General features: G+C 51.8%; 2 protein-coding genes across 2 annotated transcripts; one reads left to right on the top strand and one right to left on the bottom strand.

Annotated features, from left to right (window-relative positions):
* Nucleotides 1-1,402: 1,402 nt before the first annotated feature.
* Nucleotides 1,403-6,620, top strand: TGME49_233020 (Not1 N-terminal domain, CCR4-Not complex component protein; the record flags this gene model as incomplete). Its single annotated transcript, XM_002368120.1, has 5 exons — nucleotides 1,403-2,159; nucleotides 2,728-3,780; nucleotides 4,170-4,468; nucleotides 4,941-5,097; nucleotides 5,661-6,620. 5 exons carry the CDS (start codon nucleotides 1,403-1,405, stop codon nucleotides 5,729-5,731), a joined length of 2,337 nt encoding a protein of 778 aa, XP_002368161.1. The 3' UTR covers nucleotides 5,732-6,620.
* Nucleotides 6,621-8,224: 1,604 nt separating this feature from the next.
* On the bottom strand, nucleotides 8,225-14,653 carry TGME49_233010 (cell-cycle-assocaited protein kinase ERK7, putative; the record flags this gene model as incomplete). The annotated part of the gene is made up of 11 exons (XM_018780347.1): nucleotides 8,225-8,251; nucleotides 8,556-8,594; nucleotides 9,061-10,039; nucleotides 10,506-10,610; nucleotides 10,944-11,033; nucleotides 11,791-11,920; nucleotides 12,438-12,637; nucleotides 13,056-13,134; nucleotides 13,308-13,409; nucleotides 13,711-13,930; nucleotides 14,588-14,653. 11 exons carry the CDS (start codon nucleotides 14,651-14,653, stop codon nucleotides 8,225-8,227), a joined length of 2,037 nt encoding a protein of 678 aa, XP_018636795.1.
* Between the last annotated feature and the right edge of the window lie 208 nt (nucleotides 14,654-14,861).

Below are 14,861 nucleotides of genomic sequence, written 5' to 3'. Positions count from 1 at the left end.
CTGCGTCTTACAGTCTCTCCGGCTTCATCTCTTGATGTGGACTCTCCCGTCTGGGCCAAACAAAGCATCTCGGAAGAAAAGCACTGTCTGACTGCTGCCTGAAGCAGACTTCGAGTGTAGTTCTAACCAACAGCAACATGCACCATGAATGTCATAGCAGCAAACCGGTGAGGAGGGCTGCCACCGGAACTGCTCATCATCCCTTGAGCTCCCGAGTGGGATAAACCGTGGAAATTCGCAAGACCACCCTATAGGCAACATCTAGAGGAAAACCTGACAACACGAACTCTGAGGAGGTACTTTTGTGGAGTGAACCCTGCGTCCGTCGAAAAGCCAGCATGTCAGCTGCTTCCAAGACCGTTCCAGAGTTCCCAACGGGACACTATTCATGGCCAAGTTGGTCTCCCGTCGGCTTCCGGAAACGGGGAGAGGCAGATGCATTTAAAAGACCAACCACGAGTTTCAGCGGGGCCTCGAAAGCTAAATTTTAGGCGTTTGCACTTGGTGGACTGTAGGCGAGAAGCAAAAGGGAAAGAGAAAGAACGAGAGACCCGCACTCTTGACGGATTAAGATTCTGGTATTCGAAGCTCGAGTCTCAGATAGTAATCCTAGATCAATTAGGGGTGACATGTGGGCACTCACCTAGTAATTGAGAGACACTCACAGACCCAAAGCTGTAACATGGTGATCTCAAGCGTCTGGCATCTCGCAGCAAGAGGTACCGCCGACAGCAGCGGCGGGCTGGCGTGTGACATGACGGCTGCATTGTTTTTTCCTTGGGAATTCTTTGCTTCCGCCATCAAAGCGGTAAAAGCGCTTCGTTGTAAATCACTACCATTCCTCGTGACATCGTTTCTTTCCAGCATTTCAGCTTGCTCGTGCGCCACACTTTGCGCTGACTTTCCCTCGTCTCCCATGTGTCCACGGCGTTCGCTGGCGCACCGAACCCCCCTGTGCCGCCTCGCGGAATTTCGTTTCCTTTCTCGTTTGGCTCTGCTTTCTTTTTACCGTCTTTTTTGAAGTCTCGATTCACCTTGTGTTCCGGATAGGAAGTGCGTTGGCAAGAAGTTCGGTTTCTCCTGCTTGTGCGACGGAGACTCCAGGGGTGCCGCTTTTCGCCTCCTTTCTGTGTCTCGCGGGGGGCGGCGCCGCTTCAATCGAAATTTCGTTTTCTGAGAATTCTTTCGCGGCCGCAAACCGGCACGCGTTTTCTGAGAGCTGGTGGTTCTTGGTGTCTCTGTCTCGGGACTTTCTGTCTTTTTCTCGTCTCCTCTGCTCACGGCGAGGCCCTCGGCATGTACATGGCGCCACCGCGAGCCCCGGGGAAAGTCCACGCATCTCCAGTTGGAGAGGGAGATTTCTGTTCAGTTCGCGTTTACACAGTCCTGCAGAGGAACCAGGATGGCTGAAAAGCGAAAGCTGCAGCAGGAGGTGGAGAAGACGCTGAAGCGCGTCGAGGAGGGTTTAGACGCCTTCAACGACGTCTGTGAAAAGATGCATGGGCCGGTGGTCAGTGCCTCGCAGAAAGAGAAGTTCGAGAACGAATTAAAGAGGGAAATAAAGAAGTTGCAGCGGCTGCGGGACCAAATAAAGACCTGGCAGACGTCGTCGGACATCAAGGACAAGGCGCCCCTGGACGAGGCCCGGAAGAAGATTGAACGCGAAATGGAACGCTTCAAAGTCTGCGAAAGGGAGTCCAAGATGAAGGCGTTCTCCAAGGAAGGCCTCGCGGCGAAGACGAAGCTCGACCCGCAAGAAGAAGAAAGAAATCGACACAGAGAGTGGCTGAACGAATTCATTTCCACCCTCAACACCCACGTGGACGCTCACGAAGCCGAAGAAGAACTCCTCATGAGCAGCAAAAAAGGGAAACACAGAGACCACGCCAACACGGAGCGACGCCTTGGCCAGCTTCAGCTGTACGTACAGCGCCACCGATGGCACATCAACAACATGGAACTGATTTTGCGGAGACTCGAAAACGACTCTCTCGACCTGTCGGTGATGGACGAACTGAAGGAAAGCATCGAACTGTACCTCGACAATTTCAACGATGACGACTTCTTCTTCGACGAAACGCTCTACGCTGCCCTGAACCTTGACGCTCCCGATGACAACTCCGAGATGGTCAAGGATTCAGAAGAGGAAAACACCAGCTGTACGTCTTCATTCCTGTCTGCGTCCTCCCTCAGTCTCTCTGCCGCATTGCCCGTCCTCTTTTCTCTGCGCGTTCTCTACGAGCTCGGCCTTGGCCCTTCATTTGTTGCATTCTCACCTTTGCACCTTCTCATCGTCCTCAGTCCCCACTTTTTACTTTCGCACCCTTCTGTTCCATTGTCGTTTTCTTTTCTTTTCTCCGTGCCTCTCTCTTCCTCGCTTGTGGCATCGCGTCTCGTTCCTTTCTCTACGTCTCCTCGTCCCTCCCGTGTCTCAAATATATCTGCAGTATGGTCACCTCGCCAGATCTACTACTGTGCATATGTCTAGTCTATACATACATATGATTATACGTGAGTATCATGCGGTTTCCATCTGTCTCTCTTTCTCTACAATTATATATGTATATATATATATGGAAATATATATATGAAATATATATATATATATATACCCAGTTCCCTGCAGAGTATTTGTGTCGTCGTGGTATCGATTTCTTCAGGTGTTTTGGATACATGTTTCGTCACGATGTGCATTGTTTCACCCCGGTGTCTCTTGTGTTTTTCTAGCGGACCAATGTGGCGACTCGACGCCTCCGAGTGGGCGCGGAAGTCAAGAGGCTTCCGGGGCGGCCGGAAGCCCGACGAGCACGGCGAGCGTTCCGTCCTTCAACTCGGATCGCACCGAGCGGCTTCCTGGAACCGTCGCGCCTGGCGAGAAGAGCCGGAACAGCGGCGCGCTGAGCGCACCTGCGAAGGCGCCTTCGAGTCGAGGCTCTGCGGGGGCTGCTCCGGGGGCCTCAGGAGCCTCGAAAGGCGAGAAAGGCCTTTCCGGCGACGCGGGGAAGGCACGGCCTGGGGGCGAGAAGGGCGCCGATGGTGGCGCCGCCTCAGGCGCGCTGTCCCCGAACGGTTCCAGCGGCGGCAGTTCTCCGGGGCTCCTCGTTGCGAAGAAGGGTGCCGAGAGAGGCTCGCCGGGAGAGGCGGCGAGTCCCGCAGCGCCTTCTGCGGACGCGTCACGCGCGACCAACGAAGGCGAGACGCTGTCTCCACACGCGTCTGGGAAGGCGCAGATGTCTCCTCGGACGGGAGAAAACGGCGTCTGGACGGGCGCCAGACGCCCCGGCGCGAGCCTGCTGCCGGCGGTCAGTGCGGCTTCCTCGGCACCCGCCAGCGGCCGGTGGGCGGCAGTCGCTGGGGGCCTTGCAGGCGCGGATGGGCAGAGTGTCCGGAAGCGCGGGGCCTCTGAGGAGAAGAAGGACGACGGCGAGGAGGCGCGGAGACGCAGTGTGCCGGGACGCGAGCCTGAGGAAGAGAAGGGCGCAGCAGCCAAGGACAAACGCCGCGGCGGAGCGGCCCCAGGCCCTCAGGGGAAGGCCCAGGGAGACGGCGCCGCCGAGAGGAATTCCGGTGAAGCGGATCAGAAGGCCGAGAGCGGCGACCGAGAGCGCCTCGAGATGGAAGACGAAGAGGCGCAGGGAAAAGGGCACAGTGTGCGCCCTCCCGCCCCGGGCGGAGACGCCGCGGAAGGAGACACCACAGACAGAGGAGTGCCAAGCGCGCGCGCGACGGCCTCCGCGAAGGCTGGCGATGGGTTCCTTTTCCCTGGGACCTCCAGTTCGCGTAAGCAGGACAGTTCTCCCTGGCGCTCATACATATCGAAAGATGAACAGAAAACCAGGGAGAAGCGGTGGGCGCAGTACGCACTTCTGATCACAGATGACCCCCAAACGCCTATGGGAAAAGGGACACACTCTGACAAACCTATAAATATATATATATATATACCTATATGTATGTACATATGTGCCTGGTTGCATGCATGCATATATATATATATATATATGTATTTATATATATATATATATATATTTATGTATAGGTATATCGTCGAGGGGTAGTCGACGCTTGTTTGCTAAGTGCTTCCCTAGATGTGTGTTTATTTCGATATGGCACGCAGTGTTCTGAACTGGCATTTCTCGTCGCGTGCGTCTTTTTGAATCCTTTCACAGTCTCCACGGTTGCAGCTCTCGTCGACTGCAGCCAGTCGCACCGGCCGACGCGATCGGATGCGGAGCAGATCCCTGGGGGCAGCATTTGTGGGCGCTCGTCGGCGGCTCTGGGTTGGGGTCCGAACATGTTCGGACCTGGAGGCCCTGGGGCGCGGCCACTCGCTCCACTCTCGCCTCAGATCGCCTGGACTTGCGCGCCAGAGAGCTTCCCCGACGCGCCTCTCGTCGGTTACGACAGTCGGCAACTTTTTGCAGGCCTTGATTTGGACACTCTCTTCTTCGTCTTCTACTACCAGCAGGTAATCACAACATATCCAAGTCCAAGGTGCTTCATCGGAACAAACAATGGGTCACATCCTCAAGTATCATTATATCCATTTATCTAGATCTATATATATGTATATACGTATATGTATATATATATATATATATATATATATATATGTAAACATACAAGAATGTGTAGGGGGTATGGCACTGGCTGAATGTGATCGTTTTGTAGAGGATGCATCGTGAAGAATGTCGCTTCATGCGATTTGATTCACAATTCGATCTCGTTCTCCCCGCATACCTGCGACACATACCTGCAAACTTATATACATTTATATAGAGAGATGTATGCATGTATAGATGTATTTATGTGTGAGTGTGTGGTTCTGACGAGTGTGCAAAGACTCTTACAGACATATGCATCTGTTTATGAAGAAGTGTGTGTAGGTCTTGTTTCTCGATTTGACAGGAGTGTAAAAGACTTTCTTCGTTCGTTTTCAGGGGACCTATCAGCAGTATTTGGCTGCCCGGGAGTTGAAGCAGCAGTCATGGCGCTACCACAAGAAGTACTTGACTTGGTTCCAGAGACATGAAGAGCCGCGGATCACTGCAGACAAGTATGAGCAGGGCACTTACGTCTACTTCGACTACGACTCTGGTGAGAAGAGAGGTTTCTTACTTCAGATCGCTCGACATACAGTCCACCCGGGAAGCAGAAGAGATGTTGGTTAAATGCACATCGCCAGTTTTACAGAAAGGTGAAACGCTGAACTGGGGGCGTTCCTTCGATGTCTCAGCGAGGGAAGTCGTGCTACGAAGGAGGCGCTCTGCGAGCGTCAAACGTCCTCTCCTGCTGTCTCCGTTCGTGGATCTTTTTGTGGGACGTTTTAGGGGACAGACGGCAAGCAGCAGAACACAAACCTTTCGCGTTGGAGCAGCTCGTGGCAACAAGCGTTACAGTTCAATTTGTTTGACTTCAGTCTCAAGCGTTTCTCGGGAGTGTCTACGTCGAGTTGAAATATCCAGGTTTAGAGAACTCGAGGGCCGCTGCGAGTCCACGTTCGATTGTTTTGCGGGGGACGAAGGGGCGTTGCCGCAAAGTTCTTTCGAGGTCGGTGCAGATGGCAGGGGAAGGACATGCAGGCGAGAGAGAGGCGAATGTGGCGGTTACACCTTTTTTCTCTCTTTCATGTCGCTCTTTGTGCCGCCTTTTCTCTCCAGGCTGGTGCTCGAGGATCAAACAAGAATTCACGTTCGAATATCACTGGCTTGAAGACGAACTCGCGGTGTAGTAGAGACAGCCTCGGCGCAAGAGGTGGCTGTGCAGGAGACGAGGTGCCGTGTCGGCTTATAGTCGGATAAACTCATACGACGGTCGGGGGTCTGAAGAAAGGCGGGCAGGACGGAGGCAAGCGGGGAAAAAGGCGACAGAAGAGCCAATACGATCCGGAGACAGAGAGGTGGACACAAGCCGACAGTCGGCTGGAGGCTTCTGCCTCGCCTGCGGAACACTGGAGAGAAAGAAATTTCTTTTGTGTCTCTTGTAGAGGTGTGATGCGAGGGAGAGAGAAGAATAGGGAATGCCCGCACGCCTTCAATCACGTCCGTCTTGCGCAAGGGACAGAGGAGGTCGACGAGAGGGGCGAAAATAATTGGGAAAAAATGAGAAACAGAGAGACGAAGAGAGAAAGCATTCGAGGGAGGAGAGAAAGAGCGAAAGAGAAACGGGCGGCATGACGTATCTTCACACACACACACACACTCGGTCCTGAGAGAGCAAGAGGACGCTGGATTCAGGCATCATTTGTTTCTTTTTTTTCTTGTCAGTTTTCGGTGTACCAGGAGGATCAGAGTGCCCTGTCTCTCGAGGAAGACGCAGTGAGGAGTGGTGGCGTAGGACAGGGAAGGTGCAACAGAGCTGAATCTGATCGAGAGACCCAGCATTTCCAACTTCTCTCGTGTTAGTTCCTTGAGTCCGTTCCTTGTTTGTCTTTTTTCCGTGGTCGTCTTGTCGCCGTTTCTGCTTCCCGGCTAGTCCCCCGCTCTACGTCGACAGGCGATAATCACCTTCGGGTCTCTGGAGAAACCTATAGAGGCCTGTTCATTGCCGCGGAGTAGTACAAGCCAGGAGAGAGTCCTTTAGTTGACGAAAGTGTAGAAAGCGAAACGCCTTGGTCTCTCTCACGAGACAGAATCTCTTTCTACTGTCTCCTTTCTTGCTCCGCTGGCCACCTCTCGCTGGTCATGCTTCCTCTCTTTCTCCGTCTCGCCTCACTGCTTCTCTCCTTCTTGCTACCTCTACTTCATTCTCTCTCTCTCTGTGTGTTTTCCAGCTATCGCTCCTTCACTTTCTGTTCGAGCTGCCTCGCTTTCTCCCGCGGTTCTACCCAAGGCTTCTTCACTCACTGTTCTCGCGACCGATATTCCTCTCTGTTCTGCCTACCTCACCTTCTCTTTCTGTTTAGCTACCTTGCATCCTCTCTCTGTTCGCATAGCTGCGCGTTTTCTCTCTGTGTGTTGACTGCCTCTGTTTTGCTCTTCTCCGTCTCTTTTTCTGTTTTCCCTGCTTTTCTCTCTGTTCTACCTAGCTCTCTGTAGTGGCTGTTCTGCTCTCGCTCTCGTTTCTGCCTCTTCGCTCGACAACCAGAAGCTTCTTTGCTTCCGATTTCGTCGTATCTACGTTCACACGCCTTCGCACTTCTCGAAGAGTTTGAGGCCTTGTGTCTCTCTTTAGTCGAAATGTGGACTGCGGTGGAGCCAAAAATCAAAAACAAACAACCCACCTTTTCGTTTCGAGAATTCGCATTTTTTTTGTGGAAAAGGATTACGCCTGCTGTTTCTTCGTGATACCCTAAAAACTCAGAGGCGCGCGAGTCTCAAGAGCTACAGAAATATGTAGAAGCGAGTGCCTTGTATCGAATCAGTTCTTCCCGACCTCGACATCCAGGCGGCTTCCCGTCTACTTTTCTCGAAATTACCGTTGCGACAACTGTGTTCAGGAGGTTTACAGTTCAACGTGTCAAGTGGAGAGTTTGAACATAAAAAACTCAGCTTAATTTTCTACGGTGTTACGTCAGTCAAAAAAGTTTCATCGATGTTGATATGGGCCAGTGTATGTATTCCCGTTTTCTGGCCTGCGTCCTTCGCAGTGGCTTCTCGACCTTTCTACATGTCCTTCGTTCGGGTGGCAGCTGTGCAGGCTTTACGGCATGAATTTCAAGACAAGCGTTTCGACTGCGCACACACAGCGAGGCGTCTGCACTGGTTTGACGCTCACATGCTAAAAAAAATCATTCCCTCGTCCGCAGTCTGGACTGAAAAAGCAAAGCTTCCCTTACAGGTTCCAAAGGCGACACAAAACTCTCCCTCAGAGAGCAGACAGTCGTCCCTGTGCCCTCCCCTTCCCCTCCAAGATACACAGGTCGACACTAGGTACCAGTAGATGCAGGAATACGCATATGAAAGTAAATGCACACATATGAATACTGATGAACGTCAATTTGCTTTCTCCACCTTCGCTTTCGGTGGAAGTCTTGCGAGGCTTCTGTGTCCACGTCAAGACACAGGCGGAGAAGAGAGAGAGTTTCTGTTCCTGTCTGAATCTTTGCTTTTGCGCTGTAGAGTCTTTCAGCTTGAGCTGCATCCTCCCAGTTGCGCTCGGCTCTTCTTTGACACAAAGCAAGAGTCTGGAGAACGGCGGGGCAGCGACGAGAGGCCTCCGCAGTCAACAAATGCGGCGTGGAAAAGACAAGCAACGTTTGTCGAATTTCCCCATCTAAGCAGGCTCAGCTGTTGTATGTCTTGGACGCAGACTGAAAAAAAAGAGAAACCACATTCCTGCGACCAGGTGTGCAAACGACCCCCTTCTTTCCTTCACAAACGTAAAAAACGCTAGTCGCCAAGAAGTGCCGTCCTATACACGGGAGGAAAGACCTACGCAAAGACCTCACGAAACAACTCTTTAAAGTTCAGATATCCCTTTCTCTCCTGACTACTCAGACATATCTCCACAAACATCCACGTGTATATATATATATATCTTTCTTTGTATGTGTATAGACGCGCGTATATCAGAGAGTGTTGACAGATGCATTCATGCTTCGTGAGTACGCTTACCTTGACTGCATGCGAGTGGTGCCGTTCGATGTCCGTCCACTGAGGAGAAAGAGCAGACGACATTTGAGAGCTCATGAAGCTCGCGCATGCGGGACTCCGACACCGGGCCGTTTTCCATCCCCCTCTCTCGTGAGCTCCCGCATTAACCGTCTAGATTTCTTTTTGGCAAGGATTGTAAATGCAGATGCACATGCATCAACAGCTGCACATCTGGGGTCGTCGACAAAAGTAGATGCACATTACAAAGAACTCGTCGTTCGAGTAAAGACTTCACACCAAGTCCGCGGTCGGTTCCCCACTGGTCGTCGCTCCTGCAAGCGATTCTCGACGCAAACTACTCGGCATACCTTTAGTCAGCTCGACTTCTTCCTCTCTCTGTCTCTCTCTGAAGAGACACATGACTTTCTCTCTTGCGCCTCTCCAGACAGCGTCCACGCGCTCAAGCGCCCTTCCTTCACTTGTTCATTCATAAGAAACAAAACGCAAATGCTTCTGCGTTTCTTACCTGCGGAGTTCCAGAGACGGCTCGGCTGACGCCCATATGTGTGTGTGTGTCGGTCTTCGCGCGGACAGGGCCGTGGAAGCTCTCTCCGCGGCTGACTGCATGCGCCGCGACGCCCTCAGCAGACTGCCCCGCGAGGCGCGAAGAACCTGAGAGCTGTGGGGAGTGAGTCGCTGAACCAGGCGCAAAAAACTGCGACGCGTAGTATGCATGAGAAACTCCCGCGCTCGATCCGCTGGCTGCCGGCCTGTCTCTTGCATGCACGCTGCCCCCAGATGTCGCCGTCGACATGCCCGGACTCATCTGTGGGGAGACACCGTGGTGCGAAGAGGAGACACCATGGTGCGAAGAGGAGACACCGTGGTGCGAAGAGGAGACACCATGGTGCGAAGAGGAGACACCATGGTGCGAAGAGGAGACACCGTGGTGCGAAGAGGATACTCCTTGAGGCGAAGAGGAGACACCATGGTGCGAAGAGGAGACACCATGGTGCGAAGAGGAGACAGAGGACGAGGATGCGGGGTAGTGAGGGTAGTGCGAGACTCCTGAGGTGGAGGATGCGTAGGCAGGAGGTCGGTCTCGGACGAAACTGCCGGATCTGTGCATTTGGTGAGACGAGGCGTAGTGCGAAGATCCGAAGTGAGAGGGTGCCTGCGCGCTCGCGCCGGTGGGGTGGCTGGCGCTCGAGCTTCCAGTGTAGGACGAGGAGGAACTGCCGCTTCGCGGGTTGTGCGAGGCTTGAGGAGACGCCGAGGTCTGCGAAGAACCTGCGGGTCTGCTCTGGGAGTTGCGATGTTGCGCGCTTGAGCTCGTGCGAGGATTTGCAGAAGAGGAAGAAGAGCTCGACGAGGAGCGAGTTCCCGACGAGTGATGTGAAGAATGGTGGCGGCCGGAAGAACCAGCTGTGCGGTGTCGCCGCTGGTCGTGTTTCTTCTTGATCACCTCCGAGTAAACTTTATCTCGGTAGTCTTCGACAGAGTACCTAAGAAAACGCGAAACGAAGCTGCCCCGAAATGACCGAGAGAAAAAAAGGGCAGGCGGTCTCAGAGACAAGCAGAGGGAGAACAAGACAAAAGAAGAGGGAGAACAAGACAAAAGAAGAGGGAGAACACGATTCAACTGGCAGACCAAGCAGAGAGGAAAGGCGAGGGAACGTGGAGAGAGACTGCAAGAGAGAAGGAAAGAAGGGAGACGAGTGCATGGAAAAGAAGATTCTGAAAAGTCCGAAGGACATCCAGGGCGGACGCACGACGCAGCGCGTCCAAAAGCGGAGAAGCTGCAAACGGTTGGCCGAGCACACCCCGCGAGGAAGTACCACAAGAAAACGTTTTGACTCTGGAGGCGAATTGGCTCCTCGAGCGAGATCAACGGGAGGCAATCGCAGCGGAAGACAGCACTCCGACGCCACGGTTCGCCTTGAAAATCAACGCGGAGTCTTCGCAGCTTACTTGGTGTTGTCGTCGATCGGGATCGCGATGATCTTCCCGCATACAGGCTCGTCTTCAGGACTGTGAAATTGCCGGACGTACGGATGTTCAAGTCCTTTCTCGGCACTGAAAAAGCAATCACCCGAGAACAGCGCATTTCGAGAAAGACGCTGCCGTTAAGACACACAAACAAGCGCGCGCACCCAGACATACAGCTTCTTCCTCCCCGATACACACAAACATACGGTGATGCAGTGAGATGGACAAAAGAGTAGAGACAGTCACATCGATGTACACGTACATATCTCTATATATATTTATATACCTATATATATCTATATGTATCGATATATATAGATATATAGATATATATATACATGTTGAATAGCTACTAGAATACGAGGAGGCAAAAGGGTACATGAATCGCGAGGTTGGTTGACAGATCGAAAGAAGTCTTACCTGATGCGCTTGTTGGGATTGAACTGCAGCAGTTGCTTGAGAAGGTCCAGCGCCTCTGGAGAAGCGTTGGGGAAGGCATCTTTGAAATTCCTGAACAGGTAGACGAGACAACGCAAACATGCGCGCGCAAATCAGCACAGGCGTCTCTCACAAGTCTTTCCGCAGCCAAATGGGTACGGAAAGATCACTCCTGGGAAACGAGGACGCAGCTGCATGCAAAAAGCGGAGAAGTTGTCCAGATACTGAGGCACACTCCGATAAATATTAGGTCACGCAGAGGGACATGATGAAGATCTAGAAGTAGGCATGCGAACCGGCGCACAATTTCCTTTTTGTCGAAAAACTTCCGAGAGCAAATACTTGACGCAAAGAGGGACCAAGACAGAGTGTGACCCGCAGAGTGGTGCAGACGCTGCCGCATGCCTCAGCATCTTTGTGACTTTTTCTGAGTTTGAAAAGGTGAACAAAGTAACAAAGACGACCGACGCAAATACAGACACGCACACCGAAAACTCACACATACAAATAGGCATTTGCTTTTTCATGGGTGTGCATACATGTGGAGAAAGAGAAAAGGCGAGAGCTTTTCAGTAGCTACGCGAAGGTGAATGAATATACGCAAAGATGAATGCACATACACTCGAATGCGCGGGTGCAGATTTTATGCCTCAATGAACCATTACATTTGTACTGATGTGTGGATTCGGACAGAAAGCTCGAAAGATGAACAGAGACATCGCGTACTCAGAAACGGAGGTGGGCATGAACAGACTTGATGTCGGTGTGTTTACAGAAAAAAACTTTCCCCCGTACACCGCATGCTGTTTGGTTTCTCTACGGCACTCACTTAACCTTGCCCAGCGGCAAACTTTCCATCATGGTGGCGGCGAAGGGAGACTTGACTGCGTCCACGTCTTCGGGACTTGGCCTTCCTGTAAGAGTCATGATTCTCTCCAGCTGGTTCATCGTCGAGGTTCCTGGAGAAGAAACGAAAATGCATGAAGTCTCGCAGAGACGCGCAGATAGACAAGAACCCAGCAACGGCGTCGAACGCGAAGACTGACGACTCGGAGACAGTGAACGAAGCGAAAGACGCAGGAACGATGCAACTCAAAACTCGTTTACATTCCTACGAAGTAGTCCTTTCTCCTCGTAGAAGACACGTCGAGATGACAAGAGGAAAGAAACGATAAAAAGCGGTACAAACCCCCGCGGAGACACACACAGAAAAAAACGGAAAAGGATGCAGGAAAAAGCACAGACGGAGAAAGAGGGGCGCAGGCATACATATATATATATATATACATAGATAGATAGATATGTAGATATAGATAGATACAGATATAGATACATAGATAAAGATATAGATAGCTCTAGGTGCATAGACAGAGACGTTTGTATATGGATGAAAGGCGACACAGAATGTGACTGCTGTGAACCTGGAGAGAAGGGAGAAAGATCCCTTTTCTGCTCGAGAAAAGTACTTTTGCAGACCTGGAAAGATGGGACGACCTGAGAGCAGTTCACCGAGGATACACCCCAGAGACCACATATCCACGCCCTTGGTGTAGCTGGTACTTCCGAGAAGAATTTCTGGAGCGCGATACCACCGCGTCGCGACGTAGTCAGTGAGTACCGGATTCCCGCCAGCCTCCGAGTTGTTCGACTCGCTGTGTGCGACTGAGCGGGCAAGACTGCGAGATCCGGGGGCCAACACCGAGGAAAAAACGAGAAAAAGATGGAAAAATCGAAACGCGAAGGCCGTCCTCCACAGGAAAAAGGATTCCTAGTCGCCAACACGAGGTCTGCACACCTCGCTCCACGTAATTATAAATATAAATATATATATGTATATGCATATATATAGATATATATGTGCATATGTCAGTCGTGTGAGAATTCATAGACAGGAATTGCAAACAGGGAGACATATTTATATATATAGACGAATAGCGCCAGTAGTCGTACCAGTAGACCGGAAATTATGAAATCCGCCTTCAGCGCACCAGCATGGATAAATATATTTGTCGTAGATATATTTATATGTGAATAAAGAGTAATGACAACATGCTCGCCGACGCATGCAGACTCATTTTCAGTTTACTGTCTTACCCGAAATCGGCGACCTTGACTTGGCACTCGCTGTTCAAGAGAACGTTCGACGGCTTCATATCCCGATGAAGAAGTTCTCCTGCAAAGCGCAAGAACGTGAGCGTTTGGGGTGTGAAGAGGTTAACAAACGAGAGAGAACTTACAACACAGAGAGGAAGCAGAAATATAAAGAACGCCGTCTCACAAAAAACATATCGACGCCCTGAAACGTTTACAAAAGAGACGGGAGCAACCCGCAGAAAAAAGCTTTACCTGAATGCATGTACTTGATCGCCCGGAGAAGCTGGTAGACGATGTACTGCTTGTGAATTTCCTCCAATATGTCCGCTCGAATGACCGCATGCAAATCCGTCTCTGAAAGAAAAAGGAAGACGCTCTTGCACGGAGTTTGCGTCGTCAGAATTTCCTCGACCTGATCTGTCTTCCCGGCTCTCTCCTGTCACAGTATTCACCAGTCGAGCTCTTGAAAATGCATGCAGAGCATGCAGAGCCGACGGGGCTGCTAAACGTGCATGCGTAGAGTAGACACAAGTACACAGAGAGAGGTCGACTCCCACCATCGAGACGCATGTGCGTGTTTGTGTCCGTCGTGCATACAGGTGGACTTTAGAGTTCGCCGAAATAGAGACAAAAGCTTGGACGGGAGGTTTCTCACCCATGTAGTCGAAGACGAGGTAGATGTCCTTGTCGTTATCTGCCTTGAGGACATTCTTCAGACGGACGATATTCTCGTGCCCCGCGAGTTCCTGGAGAAACATGATTTCTCGAAAGGTGCGCTGTGCGTCGGTGGCATTTTGGAAGGCGTCGAAAATCTTCTTTAAAGCAACGGTTTCGTTCGTCCGGCGATCTGTGCTCTTCCAGACGATCCCGTAGGCCTGGAGGCAAAAGGAAGAAAGTCCGAGAGAAGTGAGGAAGGAAGCGCCTTCAGAGGCTGCAATTGACAGCACGACCCGTCGCAGCTGCATGCTCCACCCGCCAGGACGCAGCAGTGCGGAGGGTCCTGGGCAGAAAACGTGAGCTTCCTGCCGCAAATGCATGCACAGACGGAGAAAGTGAAGAAATGATGAAAAAGGAGGAAGAAAGGGGGTTTCAGAGAAGCAAGGGAAACGAGCGACATAGACGCTGCGTCGGGTGAGAGGCTGGGCTGCTGAAGCCACAATACGCGTCCGTAACAAACAGAACGGCGGCAGATGATGCGGGGCAAAGTCGGAAGAAGCGACAACTCAAAACAGTGAGCTGAATACAGACGCGGTATCTCCGTCCGGAAACGCCGACAGGTCCACTCGACTTCGCGTTTGCACGGAGACACAACAGCTCGGAACACAGCCACACTCAAGCAGAAGAAAGAACCCACGAATCACGACGCCATCCGCGACGACCTCGGATACACACCAATCGGCATGTTGTTCCACATATAATATGCGAATACATGTAGTGGTGTGGAGTTGGAAGTCGAAATGTACATGCGTTTAGGTTTCCAAGAAGCACTGACTTCTCAGAAAGAGTCTTCAAATAGCCGCGAGGCCACTTACTCCTTTCCCGAGCTTCTGCAGGATGTCGTATTTTCGCAGGACATGTTTGTCGACCTCGTCACTCATCTTGTGTAGTCGGCGAGAAACAGAATGGGGAGAAAGGAAAGACCGGAGCAACAGGCAAGAGAGTACGGTTTGGCTGCGTAATTCTCTCTCGTAGGAAAAGCGCCCCGTTTCAAAATAAAGGCTCGAGAGGTCGCAGCACAGCGCCGGAAATAAGCACTGGAACGGGTCTGGAGCATATACACGCAAGTGTGAAATGCTCTTCAGCGAC

The sequence above is a fragment of the Toxoplasma gondii genome, chromosome VIII (genome assembly GCF_000006565.2).
Source record: "Toxoplasma gondii ME49 chromosome VIII, whole genome shotgun sequence".
Lineage (NCBI taxonomy): Eukaryota > Apicomplexa > Conoidasida > Eucoccidiorida > Sarcocystidae > Toxoplasma > Toxoplasma gondii.
This window is presented reverse-complemented; position numbering and strand designations above follow the sequence as displayed.